The sequence below is a fragment of the Argiope bruennichi genome, chromosome X1, assembly GCF_947563725.1.
Source record: "Argiope bruennichi chromosome X1, qqArgBrue1.1, whole genome shotgun sequence".
NCBI lineage: Eukaryota > Metazoa > Arthropoda > Arachnida > Araneae > Araneidae > Argiope > Argiope bruennichi.
In genome coordinates, this window is record NC_079162.1 from 55,465,900 (window position 1) to 55,481,535 (window position 15,636).

At 27.5% G+C, this 15,636-nt stretch overlaps 1 protein-coding gene across 3 annotated transcripts in view; it reads left to right on the forward strand.

Annotated features, from left to right (window-relative positions):
• Positions 1-907: 907 nt before the first annotated feature.
• LOC129958551 (cysteine sulfinic acid decarboxylase-like) overlaps positions 908-15,636 on the forward strand; it is a 51,825-nt gene continuing 37,096 nt past the window's right edge. The window contains exon 1 of one of the 3 annotated variants that reach the window (XM_056071092.1): positions 908-1,160. In XM_056071092.1, coding sequence (XP_055927067.1) covers positions 1,133-1,160 — 28 coding nt within the window. In that variant the 5' untranslated portion in view covers positions 908-1,132. Of the gene's footprint in view, positions 1,161-12,270; positions 12,401-14,380; positions 14,463-15,636 lie in introns of those variants that run through there. The other 2 variants (XM_056071093.1, XM_056071094.1) reach the window with 2 other exon arrangements.

The window sequence follows — 15,636 nt, forward strand, 5'->3', positions numbered from 1 at the left end:
ATCTGTCTACGGCCTTATTCCGCCAAATAACTAAAATCTATTTACTTATAAACTTTAATTTCTCAATAATTAGATCAAAATAAATACAAGCTTAGCCTTATTAATGTCCTTAGCAGTTAGACAAGAGAGTAGACTGATCCTTAGTTTAGTTTAGTTGTATTAAGATCCTGTTTGAAGTTACACCATGTGTATGTCCGACTTGATAATTTAGAGCCATGGTCAGATGACACTAGTGTCAGTACTTCCTCGTCAAAGTTCCATACCAAACCATATTAAAATACGTTAAATTACAGTGATGGTTCCAGTGTACAATAGGCTCACATACCCTGAGGATATTTGATAAAATCTGTTATCTGATCCTACAATTATGAAGCCAAGACTGTAGTTTCAGGCAGCTATCTAAGCTTTATTTTCCATGGATCTCTACCATTTAATACTTTAATTACTAAATATCCCCCTATTTTATTAGATTAGGACACACAATAGAAATTTCGAGAACACAGTTTATCTGCTATTAATGTTTTTATTTGTATCATTGTCATGGTGTGACTCATTTAATGTTTTCTATTTATTTGTTTACAGACTTTATTTTGGGTTGGTCCGATTTCAGAGTGTGAACTTTCGATCTTTGCTTTTGATCATAATGAGACCCCAGCTGATTATTAATCACGAAGTTTACGAAGCATGAGATTGGTCCTAAGCACTAACTGTCCGGAATCAAGGTGTTTTTTATCTAATCTTCTCTGCGAATTAGAAACGACTAAAGTATTCCAAAGTGCCTGTTTACATAACCGTGGCCGCCAAAAGTCACCTCAGGAGGTGGTGTGGATTGGGGTGGGAAAATCAGGAGACGATCTTTGGATGGATAAAAGCACTTCAAGTGTCGTAGTATTGTTTATTTATTTTTTAACTTGTACAAGGACGGTAGTTCAAATTACAGTATTTTGCACCCAAACCTTTGTATTTTATACTGCTTCTGATTGATTCTATTTCAGTTTCTCTCGATTACGAGCAGCAGCTAGTCGACTTCTCTCTCTGCTAGAACTTAGTTGAAAGCAAAGAACTTTGTTAAACTCTACCTCAAATTCGAAGTTAATTGAACTATATCTCAGACTGAAAATAATTCAGAACAATGGGCAATATCAGCGGCCATGTTGAAGGTGAGCTAATAATTTAATCTTATAGCAATAAGATGGCCTAAAACTTAGTTGATATTACTAAATGTTACCACATATTCTGATCTTTATATTTTTTTGAATTTTTATTATATGCTTATTCTAAGCTTTGATACAAGCTTCCAACTTTCAAATAATTTCATTTATTTTTTTCATGTGACGTGAACATAAACTCACTAAATTTGCTGATTCTTTTTATTTATGCCTATTAGTTAAGTTAAATTACTGACAAAGCGTATTAATGATTAATTCCACCCATCAATATTGCAAACAAAATTAGAGATTTTTTTTTCTATTTTTATAATCAATTGATATATATTGCATAGATATACTGTAAAAAGTAATTGGGTAAAAAAAAAAAATATGCCCACTTTTTTTTAGCATAGATGACATTTTTCAACAATATGAGTGCATTACTAATTTTTTTCTTATTTTTTTTAACCTAGTCACTTTTAACAGTATATCGAAGGCTTGTTTGTTCCATTACAGGCTTATGCTGACATTTATAACATATTCGTTATGCGATTTAGGTATCGGGCACATTTAATAAAAGGAAATTTGTGGATGAACAATAAAATACATTATTTTTTTTAATGAATTGAGTTACAATTTTTTTTAAAGTTCAAACGTAGTCATTAAAAAGCTTTGTATTACTTGTGCTACTACTCTTTGAAATTGGTTGACATATTCTTCAAACGATTAGCTCTCAGATATTAATATATCAATTGACTTTAAATAAAACAAATTTTCATTTGTTACAGACCAATTTAAAATAAAATTATGTAGGAAGAAATTACACAATCGGAAGAAAAGTAAGTATCGCATTTTTATATACAAACAGTTCTAAAGACGCTCAAAGAAGAGAAATATATTTGTCTTTATATTTTGAATTGTTTTTCTGTTTGAATAAATAAAAATTTTCTTTTAAAAACAATATTTGTTATTAAAGAGTATTTAAACTAAGTTTCTTCTTTTATAGCTGATTTTAAATTCTGATCAACCAAAATTTAATACGGACAATTTTATCAGAAACCATTTATATTTTAATATTTTATGTCATATATTTCATTGGAATGTTCCAAAAAGAAACTGACACAGCATAAGTGAAAATGAAAACAGAAATAATTCTAAATTATTTACAATGTTAACGGAATAAAGTTAATGATGCTTCGTTGAATAATTCACAATATCGAAATTAGAATTTCAATTACTTGAACAAAAGTGAAATTCATGCATAATTTTTGTAACTTTTTTTCCAATATTTAGTCCAACCTAATTTGTGGAACAATTTGATAAAAAATGTTATATTTACTTACAATAGCGGCGTAAACGATCTCACATTCGTTTAAAATCTTAAATAAAAAGTATATTAGCATTCTACCACAAAATATACTTAAAGAACAAATTTTACTTTCCCCGAATTCCCTCAATGTTATTATCAGCTCAATGAATGTACATTATCACTTTCTGTTTCATGAAAGAAAGAGTTTTTTCAAAAGATAGTAACAAATCAGAAGAAAAGCTTCCGCTGATGAAAATGTAGAAAATACGTCATATAGACGTAAAAAGTATGAAGTCCATAGTGATGTCATCTGCCGTAAACTTGCGTCCTTGGTGACTTTTTTTGGTCTTATCGCTTTTCCTTGTAGAGTAGAAGTGATAAAAACTCGGTCAAGGATTGACAGCGTTTGTTTGGTTTTGAAAATTGGGAAGGAAAATTGATATATTTTATCATTTAAAATTGTAGTTAAAGGATGTATTCAGGTAAGGAAAGATTGAAAGACGAATTTCAGTTTTTTTTTATATACTTGATAAGCATTTTTTTTAAAAATGATAAAGATTTTTTTTATCATCATCTTTTATGGAGCATAATCGTTTTTAATGCTACTAAAGGAGAGCCATTTTAAACTGTCTTCAATTACTATAATAATAATAAAAATTCTTTTATTTACGAGCAAATGGTTTCAGATTTATATTGTTTTGCCAATGCACAAAATCTGAAAGTTATTTTTAAAGCATTTACTCGCTCGTTCTCAAAAACAACTTTCTATGATAAAGCTTTGATAAATTAAACTTATATATATTGATATTAAAAATAAATATATTTTAATCATTTTCTATCTCTGTCGTATCTACTACAACTTTCAATAAAAATGAACGATTTTGCACTTCAGCAGATCACTCTATCACTTATTACTTAATTACTTTTACATGTCAGCAGATCATTTTTTCACTTATTTGTTAATTATAACTTTCAGCAGATGTTGTTAATTTTAATCTACTTTTAAAAATTACGCCTAAAAATAATTCAGCAGAACTGCATCAATAAGGCGACCCTTGTTTACCATATCATTAATTATCGCACTTTTTAAGGCAATAGCTATTTATATCTTCACTAAAGAAAATTTTGATTTAACACATTTCAAAAACCTTTTTTAAAATAGAAAAAAATCTAAGAGTATAACGCGTGAAAATATTGTTCATACTTATATTTTTTTCTACCTCAAATTTCAGAACATCTAAATTCAAATTAATAAATTAAGACAATTTATTTAGAGCTCATTTTAAAAAATCAGCACTTGTTTTTAGTAATAATTATTTGTAATTAATTATACAAAAATTGCTTGATTGAAATCTACTTTCTAAACGGTACATGCAATCGGAAATGAATTTATACTCATAAGAATGCAAATGCAAGAAAATTTAAACATCAAACCACAATAACATATTTTAAAACTTTAAAATATTGAATTTGAAGCAAACAATATCCTTATTAGTAAGATTTTAAGAGGAAAAAACAAACAAACATGATCTCTAAATCATATTAGCTGACAAAATATATATTGGCATATCTAAATAAGCTTATTTATATGAAAGAAAATATGTTTTTTTATCCTGCCTTTCTCTGGGAGGGCCTAAATTTTAAATACTTTTCACTTCTTTACATCGGCAATCTAATTTTAGAGTCTCAAAACATTGAATCTAAAGAGAAATTTGAATTTGCTTTCTTTTATTTTTCATGATAAAACATCGCAATGTATATTTCTATTATTTATCCAAAGAATTTCGCGTTATATCGCACAATGAAATTTGATTGAAATAAAAGAAATTTTCCGTATCCATATGACGAAACTTAGTTGATGTATTTATTGATCATTTCATTGATACAATAGATGCTATTTCATTGAAAATATATATTAGATTCCACCCGCTTTGTCAGTCTGATTGAAAATATTTATTTTATTGAACAATACATATTATAACACTATTTTAGTTGAATATAAACATATATTTTGGTAATGAAATAATAAAAATAAAATTACGCATTTTTGTCAATTATTGCTTATTTCAAAGTCCACTGTCCCCTTAAACAAAATATGAAATGAATCTTTCATATGCAAAGACAGTAGCTTTATTGATTTCTTTATATTTGTCTCAGTGAAACATATAGTGAATTTCTTTTACTAGTTTATATCCTTAGAAATTATCAAATTTTGAATAAATATGTCAATCATAGTCAACACGATACATATTAAAGTGGAGGCAAAATTTCACAAATCTTGTCAACTGCACGAAAATTTGCATCACTAGAAAGTTACTTTTCCATTTCAAGTTTTTGGTGTATCAAAAATTCTGAATGCTCGGATGAATAGTAAAAAACACATCTCTTTGAAATGAAAACTCCGTTGACTGTCAGAGGCGACATAGACTAGGAAATGCGGCGTTAACTTTCGATTAGTGACGGCTGCCATTTAAATGTGAGTGGCAGTCGTAGCTTGTTAACTGCACGGACTTGTGCTTCCCGTCACCTAACTCTGATGACAGGAAACGTGCCGCTTGCGAACTACTCGTTCTGGCAAGACGCTTTTGGGATCGATGCCGTGTCTTTGCTGGCTACACTTCGATGCACCATTTCCTCTTTGGGGTGTTATTTTTTTCTTCCTTTTTTTTTTTACAAATGGTGTTCCAGCTAAAACTGAGAGCAGCATATTTCTCCAATGGACAAAGAAAATAGTTTAACAGCTCACCAAAGCTTTGTTATAAACTTTAAAAAAGCAGTCATTACCGATGACTGATGCACGTCTTTATTAAAAGAAAGCCTATAGAGTAAGCGGTGTTTTCGCTTTTAGAGTAATTCCAGAAGCTCCATTTGCAACCTCTATCGGGTGTGGATGATAATATATTCTCTAAAGCACTGTTGCACCTCTTCTTTACCACTTCGGGAAAGAATTTTTTTTAATGATTATATGATTTTAAATAAAATAGTAATTCTTCATTTTATTAAACTATTTTTATTTTATACCAAGTCAATGAAAAACGTTTCCAAAAATATTTTTAAAAATAGAACATAAATATCAAAAAACAAAGCAGAGTTCAGAGTCTAATCATTGCTAAGCAATAAAGTATATATAAAATTCCTTTGTTTTTTTTAAATCGTATGCATTTATTCAATTATTTATTAAATTTTGAAAAGGTGATAAAAATTAAAGAGAAAAGTACACGAAATGCAATGGATATCATTGATAAAGTAAAATTTTGGATTTTACAAAAGTATGAAAGATGAATTTAGTGGGATAATTTGCTTCATAGTTATTTCGGAAAAGCTACAAAATTTCGCATTATTTCTAATTATTTGAATATTTAATTACCTTTTCTAAAATTTTCAGTATTTTTCCACTTGTCTTAACTAATAAGTTGGCAAAGTTTGGTAGAATTCGGCCCATTTGTTTCGACGGGGATATGAAACATACAGATAATGCCGGCCATTATCATGGGCATAGCCATTATGACTTATTTATATTAAGATCGACAACAATTGAGTGAGGTAGAAAAAACTGAATTTTTCTATAATATATTTAAATTTTTTTTCTTATAGTTCCGTAGAAACTGAACGGACATATATGTATTTTTAGGAGGTAGGGGAAACTATGGGTTCGGATCCCAAATAGGATAATGTAAACGAACAAAGGAGCGGCGGAAATAATGTTAAACTTTTTGGTATTCAAAAATGCACTTGATTCATACATTGAAATGCATAATCTTTGATATTAAAGTATGCAATTAAGTCAAAAACAATGATTAATTTGAAAGATAATAAATTCTTGGATATGCATCAGTATATCTGGGGGGTCTTTTATGTTCTTGTATCGAACTGAAATAAAATTAATATGTCTCAAACAGAATATGTCATCGCAATAGGAAAATACTTAAATCTCTAGATTAGTATTAACTTTCTCGGTGGTTACTAAAATTTTTAATGAATGAGTTACAAATTTTCTTTTAAGAAGACTTTAACAAAATGCATTTTTGTTAAAGTTTTCAATATTTAAAATCATTCAAAATATATAAATCAACTTTAACAGAAGTGGGTCGTAGGAATTTTCAGATTAGTCTATTAACCCAAATTTTATTTTGTTTATTATTGGTTGGCACTTCCTTTTTCATTAATACAACGTCATTTTATCATATACATACCTTGGGTTATGACAGAATTTTACATTCATCTTTGGTGATGTAATCGAACTGATATAATGAATGGGGAAAATTTAAGAAGTGCTACTCAGTTATAAAATAACAAAATTAAATAAAAATTATTAAAAACTCGATCTTTGCTAATCTCATTCTCAGAGGAAAACGTTTCTGAATTTAATTCGCTTATAGCTGAATTTCGTAAACAGGAATCATAATTCCAAATTGAGTGAAACAGAAATTTTTTGCAGTCTCGAAAACTTTGGAGCATTCTTTATCGTAAAAAACTAAATATACTCAATAAATCAGTTTAACTTGAAATATTTTCTAGTTCCATGAAAATATATTTCTTTGGTTCTTTGTTAATAAGAAATTTAATTGCTCAGTTTATTTTTCTGCACATACATATACACGTGGGAATTGAAAACATATTTTTTTTAATCCCGAAATAGAAAAGTGGATATCTTTTTTTACTACGGACAGATAAGAAATGTAAGTTTAAAAATTTTCAGAAGCCTTATTTGATAATATAACATCCATATTTTTTAATCTTTAATCTAGTTCATAATTATTATAAATATCATTTATCAATTTCCTATTTATTGTCTTGTGTATAGTTATTGAAATCAGACAGCATTTAATTTTTAGAAGATTCAAAATCGCATTCCATTTAGATTATTATCAGAAATGATAATCATTGAGAGTAGCATGACTTTTCATTACTGATAGACAATTGAAATACAAAAAATTTCATTTTCAACAGAAGAAAGGAAAAGGTATGCTTAGAAGACCAAGAACACTGTAAACCATATTAAATTCAGATTACATGTCTATAAAACTTAGTTTTGAAAAAAATTTTAATGAAAATAAATATCTCCCAGAAAATTAACTTTGAAATAAAATAGCAAAATAATATCCAGATATGAAAAAAGGCATTTTTCACTGATAATAATGAGCTAACATATGAAGAAAATAAGCCTTAAAAGGCATGAAAAACTTAAATTTTTAAAAACTAAATTCTTAAAATAAATATTTATTCTACAAAATTTTAAAAGTTTAAAAAATATTTAATGTATATATATTTACATATGCTTACAAAATTTCTTATCTTTCGAACAGCATTTTACAAGAAAGCTTAATAGCCATTGTACCCTGAAGTCACAAAAAAGTGGTAATAAATTTATATTTTTAACAATAATCCTATAAAAGATCAATTACAAAAAACAAGAGGGTAAAAAACACGCAGAAGAATAATGTCTGAATTGTTAATAAAATATTTTCAATAAATGGTTTCATATTTAAAGCGATTGCACTTAAAATATTCGATCTATATTTAAGGCATTGAAACGTCAAAAGGTTTCAAGATTGATGCATCAAATTACAGGACTTGAATCCGGAATACTTGAATGTATTAAAGGCCACCTCTGTCGGTTGCGACTGGTTTTTCAACTGATGCGACAATCTAATATAGTCTAAATGATATAATCGATATTTTATTATTTGTCAGTATTTGAGCTATGAAACAGCATTTATGATTTGATTTATTACCCACAATTTTTTTGTTGATTAAAATTATTACTCACTCAGCATCTCGAAAATGTTATTTGAAAATGAAAGGGAGTCAAAATTTGTGCAACACTTAGCGTTTTATCCAAATCTAAACATACATTTTGATTATTGTCTCTGTTCCATCAAACTGCTGCATGTACACATACAATGATTTATGAGCTGATCTCTATAAATGTTTTACATCAATAGAATGCTTTGACAGATTTAAAATATGACATTTTGATATAACAGTGACGATAACGTTACGTTAATTAGCAAATAATCATCTTTCGATTGAACTGGCATATTCTTCTCAGCAGATAATTTAATTATTTTTGAAAGATACACACTGACAGCCAACAGAATATACTTTTTGGTTATAGTATAAGCCACCTCATTTATGAAAACCCATTATGTTTATGTATTCTAATATTACCTGAATTGAAAATGAATTTCTCTAATATTTACCCCCAAGCAAAACAAGTCGCTATAATACCGACGTCTTAATCATATATATATACCGAATGAGAAACCTAAATCGAAACAAATATGCATTTTTCGAGTGAATTCGCATAATTCTTATCTTTAGAATATTCATGAATTTTTATGAAACTTACACACTATAAATCAATAAAATGGTTACAGTGTAAGCCCATTACATGTATAAAAAGCTTATTTGAACTTTAACTTAACTAAAATAAAAATTCAAATGCTAGCTTAAATAAAAATGCCAGATTTTGCTTTCAAATGAAACAGCGGTCAAAATCATTTCAACCCTTGAACGTAAAGCAATTACACATGAAGAGTATATAACAGAATGTTCCTTTTACTAGTGAATTCACATCACTCAAATACCATTGAGTATTTTGCGAGTTACTCATTCACTGAAATTCAGCAACACGAACTTTATTTTTTGAAATGTAGGTCATCCCTTTGTTAATACCTGCTGTTTTTGAAGTATGAAAAATGGGATCTGGAAGAAAACATCCTTTGGCGTTCGCTCTCGAATTGTGTCCAGGAAATGAAAGGCGCGTTTCCCCTAACGAATTTAAGCTGCCGTTTTGCAGTCGATTCGTTTTCTATCAAGCGAGATTTTGTGGTCCGGAATTCAATGCTCTTTCTGCCGTCACACATCCGGCAACACTGACAACTCCCGCGCAAATTCTACAACCAAAGATTTATTTTCCACGTCTTTGGGGAAATGTTCTTACTGTTGTATTGTTGACAATGTTAGGAAATTGAAAGACTCGAGGAAATCGGGCTCATTATATTACGTAACAAAAAATATATATATAAATGACTTTTTGTTATATAATATTACTAACAAAACATACAAGATTACATCATGAATTTGCTACAAATGCTAGTGATGTAATATCTCGTAATAATAAAGTTATTACAATCTCTTTATTGTACTATCACAATTACAGTTCTTGTTATGTCATGGTTATTTAATAAAGAATGACTGAAAGAAAACAAGTTCCGAGTTCCCACATTATGAATGAAACAGAAGAGAATTATTTTTTATGAATGAAGGGTCTATACCAGCAATATTTCGCAATATGCTCTTACTTATCATAGTAATCTTACACCTACTTATACTAGTAATATGTTATAATAATCTTTCTTTTCATAAAAACAGTTTTATTTATAATTACAAATTAATCTTTATTGAATTGCGAAAATTAACTATTTAAAGTCTGAGGAAATCATGGACTCTCATTTCCCATTCTATTACTAGAGCAAGAAAGATTTAGAATGAATGGTATAGGAGTTACAATGAATCTTTATAGGATTATCTAGTGATATTACACAATAAATAATTTAAATATGTAATCAACAAAAAATATATCTTACTTATACCATTTATATGTCACAATAACTTCTCATTTTTCCTCTCTGAAATATTATATTTATAATTACAAAATACTTTTTGTTGAATTCTTAATATCTGGAGTTGCTTACCGTATTGAATTATGAAAATGAAATACAGAAAGAATTGGAAGAAATCGGGTTTCCTCTTTCCATTCTATTATTGTAACAAGAAAGAATAATTTTTATTGGATTATGCTAGTAATGTTACATAACTATTTATTTTCATTATAATAATTAATAATAGACTTGTAATTAATTTTATAATTTCTATACAACATAAAACTTATATTAGAAATAAAACGTAATAGACTTATAATTTTTACTTTGCACATTAATTTATACTGACAAAATATATATTTATAAAAAAGTTGATTGTTTAATAATTGTAAATTATTAATATTATTTGCAATCGTAATTCAATGTATGGAATATATTCTGAAATAATATTTTATTAGCATTACTTTGAACAAATAAATAGGTAATAGTTCTGTACAAAAACTCAAGTAGACTGGAAAATCTCAAACACATTGCTTGCATTCTATGATAAAAAAATATAAATCTATACATATGAATATATGAATCTTGAAACTCAATATAATTTACAATTTATTAATGTTAATCAGTTCATTCATTAAACTACCAATATTGAATACATTTTCTTTCAACAAAAATTATTTTCATAAATAAAAAAAATATTTAAAGTTTTCTTAAGCATGCATGAATTTCAATGAATATCAAAAAAAAAAATTAATCATTGAAAAGTTAACGTAAGATTTATATAATTTTAGATAACATTTATATCAAACGGATGAGATATCTCAATATTCTTTGGAAGAATTATCTTGACTAAACGAATTATCTTCCTATTTTTGTGAGAAAGCAAAGTAAATAATTGTCTTCTTGCCTTTCAATGAAGAAAATTAATAGCTTTCGCCCAATTTACATTGCAGTATTTTGTTTTAATGAGAAAATACTTATGACTTTTAAATAAATACACCACTAACAAAATATCTATTATGGTTTGATGACTATTATGAATTAAAATAATTAATTTAGTAGAAAAATTGCTAGTTAGTTGTTAAATTAATAAATTGCTAAAAAGTTATATGTTCGAAAATTTGATTAAATAAATTTTACCAAAAGTTTACAAATAACATTTATAAGATATCACTTCATTAATTATTATTTCAGTTGAGTGTTCAAACCTTTTGCCTTTTATTCATAAAGAAAACTTTCTATTTCTCTCTTTTTGTATTCAAAAAGCATATAAATTTAACAATTTCAGTTTTTTAGTTGCCTAATTTTTTTATTATGAGATTAGAGGATTTTAAGTAAAAAAGTAATTTAATTAGTTTTGGGAAACCAAGATTTTAAATTCTAACTGTATCCAATTTTCTCTGTTTCATGATGGAAACACTTGAAGTACCAGTTTAACTAAGGCTAAAAATCACATTAAAAAAATTCAAGGATCGATTAAAAAACTTGATTGTAATCGTTAATATTAGTCTTTCGGTAATGCATTTTATGCATTCGAAATTTTTCTGCATAGGATGTTTTTTTCATAGGAACATTTCAAATTAGTGTTAAAATGTTCGCAAGTTCAGATTAATATTAATGTGAAATCTGAACTTTAAAAATAATTGAAACTTTATTGAATATTAAAGGAATATCAGTTTTGACAATTATTATGAAAATTTTAATATTTCTGTTTCCATAAATTGAATACAATTCGTACATATTATATTCGTACATTTTAATGACATGATTTAAGGTCCTTAATATGAAATAAGATAATGTTAGTTAGTTTTTTTATTTATTTACGAGATTCTTCAAAAATTTAATAAAAATTTTCTTTGCAATTTTCGAGCATTTAAAGAAAGAATTGTTTGCCGAAATGATACACATTATGAATTAAAATAAAAGCTATACATGGAAGGATCGCAAAATGTAATGTTGAATTGGACAGCTAAGTACACTGAAATTATATGGAACTTTTGCCCCATCTTCAGTGATGATTTAGTTGTTTTGAATCGCTGGATTTAGGTTCGAATCAAATGCTGACGTAAAACTCTAACATTTATTAAAAAAAATATCATAAAATCAAATAAAGTCAACTACACTACAACATCTGATCACTAGTTTATGAAACTACATTTACTGTAAACAAACAAAATGTAAAAAAAAAGAGCTATAAAAGACAAAATATAAAGCTCTTGCAGAGCAGTTTATACCATTTGTGAAAAACGGCTTTGTGTCAAAATTAAATTAATGCGCAAAAAAACCAAGTAAAAATAAGTTATAATGAAAGTAAACTGAAAATAAACTGTTAATGGGTAAGATTTTTTTTTTATATATATTTTTTTCGGAAAAATAATTTTGTAACTTCTGAGAAACCCTCTTTTTTCAGATATATTCTTTACTTATAAATTTTTATATTACATTTTTACGAATGAAGTGTCATATTTTGGGACATTTAAAGATGAAATGCGTTTAGTTGGTAATAGAAAAAAAAATTTCTTAAAAATTTATTATTTGGAATTTTTTTAGAAAAACAATAAACTACCTTTTTATAGCTTTTTGAGAAATTTATTATAATATTTATAAACTGTTTTCATAAATAATGCATTATTGTTAGTTTTAACATTTTCTTATTAAATATTTTTTTTAGTTTTTTTTCTTTGATAAGCAAATAATAATAATTCTTATAAATAAAAGGAAGAAGGATAATAATGAATAGCAGTGTCTATGTAAGGATATAAGGATACAACTTCTTTCCTTAAATACAAGTTCAGAAGTTTTTAAAATTCTGATTTAAGATCATAATGATTTTTCTTAAATATATATAAAAAAAATTAAACAGAGAATCTATAAAATATAAATACAATAATGCTTGCCAAGATTAAATAACTATGTTCAGCTTATTTCAGATTTATTTAATGCCCTTCATATCTTATTTGAACGTTTTATATTACCTTATTTTTCTTAGATAACATTTATGTGTAAATGTTGGGAGGAAGGCGAAGTATCGTTAAAATTAATTCAACTTCTGTTTATTAAACACCAAAAACTAAGAATAAAAAGGGGGAAAAAAGTAGAAAACATTTATGATTGACATTTTTAGTATTAGAAATGGAAATGCAATTTTAGATATGAATAGTTGAACAATATTGATACAATTAGAGAAAGAATTAAATCAAATAAAGTTATAGAGGAATGGAGAATTAGAAGAAATTAGAGTTGAATGGAATAAAAAAAGAGAGATCTAATTAAAAGAGACATAAAATTAGAGTAGAAATAGTAGAACAAACATTATCATTTGAGAAATAACTAATATAAATAACTCAAATAAAAGTTAAATTCGAAAACCAGTTATTCATTGTATAAATAAATGTAACCTTATATTAAATATATCGTTTGTATCAGGAGAAAAGCCGAACACGAGTGAAATGTAGCATTTTTAAATAATTTTATTTCAGAGGATTTCAAAACTGTTTCCTATTTATTCGAATCCACATTTGTTATGCTTTCATTAACAAATTTAATGAAAAATTATAAATTAAACATATTTGCATTTGTTAGCAAATCTGCTAAAAAAGAAGCTTCTCTTTTATCAACCTCTTTGTTAAAAATTAAATTCGAAAAATTAATTCTATCCTTTAAAATAAATGTATTTTGAAACTAAATCGCAAACTTTAAATATAATGCTGATGAGCACTTTTCGTGCAATTCAGAACTTTCAAAGAAGTACAGTTTTACAATGGTTCCAAAAAAATTTACATTCCAATCCATATGGGTTATGGATTAACATTTGAGGTGTATAAGTTTATTGACCCAATAAAAATACAAAAGAAATGCATTCGTCAACTGCATATGGATGTGTTTTAGATTTATATTTACCGAAATTTCACCAGTGACGTGGTAGACTTTAATTTAAGTTTGCCTGCATTCCAGAATACATATTAATCAAAAACCTTACTCTCCCTATGTTACGAGAAAACCCGATCCTGATAGTCATCTATCTTTTCGAGACGAATATAAACCTCCTTGCAAAGAAACTGCATTAGCTGTCGAAAAGTTCGCCACTTCCAGGCCTAAAATAAGTTTAAAAAATAAATATGGCCGCCTTATAATTTTTTTATTTGCTTTTCCCCCTTCTTGCAGTTGAGATGTCATTAGTTATACTACGACCCCTACCAATTCACCTAGCGGTGTAGCTAGTATTTCCGTAGAGATGGGATATTTCTCTTTTTTTTTTTTTGCGACGACGCAAGTTTAAAGGGGCGGGGGATGATTGGTTCATATGTTGCGTCAGAGAGCTCTCTCACAGTGAGTGCGAGAGCCCCTGGAGACAGACGACCACTTTCCCCAACTCCACGTGACAGCACGCCCTTCCGAGTAAGTACCTTACGCACGTGCATGCACGTTCGGCCGACCCCTCTCTCAAAAAGTTAGGGTGGCGTTGGAAATGAATACAGTTAACTTTCTCAAATTGTTAACTAAAATACAGGAGATGTGGTTTTTTAGAGTAATTCTGTTAGCATTATTGAGGTGCTTTTGATTTATTTTGTTCATGATTGGGAAATGGAAATAGTGAAAAAATTTTAATTTCAGGAAATGTCCCCTAAATAGTATATTTTGCTTTTAAATTCGAATTTTTTTTCTCAAATTGATTAAAATGCAATAAAAGTGTTTTATGCATAACTTTGCTATCATCATTAAGTAATTTTACTTTAGTTTTAAAACTAAATGAGTTTGCTGCCGCCATTGAGGTAATTTCATTTCTGTTTTACACTAGACAATGATGTGGAAACAGTGAATAATTTTTGAGATAGTTTTAATTCTGTTTTAAACAAAGTATCTTTTTTTTTTTTACCATCATTGAGGTAATTTTATTTATGTTTTATACTATAAAAGGGCGTGGAATCGGGGGAAGAGTTTTTGATTTCGAAAGGTCTCAAAGTTCGAATATTATGTTGTTGTGAAAATAACTGTTGAAGTAATTCAGTTTTTTTTTTAATTACCTTTCATTTTGCGTTTGATCGAAGGAAAATCGCTTGATCACTTTTGAAAAACTATTTAAAGTAATTCTTTTCGTATTGCACTAAAAATCTTCTTAATGTAACATGTTACCATTATTGAACAATTTTACTTTTATTATATTTCGTGCAATGGAAATGCAGTGATGAGAAATTTTGAATTTCAAAACTCGTACATAAACTCCAGTACTGTTACACAATGTCTATCTATAAGCCATTATTGTAAAATTACTTCAAAATGTTTTTATGTTTATCTGCCTTGAATATTTTTATTACTTAATACCCTGTTTTTGATTGATAAAAGATCTAGTTATAAAGGAAAGAAGAATCTTTTAGTACGTTATCGTACGTACGTCGAAAGAAGCAGTTCAGCTGGTTTCCTGATATTAATCAAAAGTCATAGTTATGTTTATAACATAATTTTGTTGCCATCGATGAAATAACAGCACTTTTATACTGTTACTGAAGATGAAATGAAAACAGTGAGTTTTATGAGATATTTTTCTACATGAAATTCTCTAATAAATGAAGTC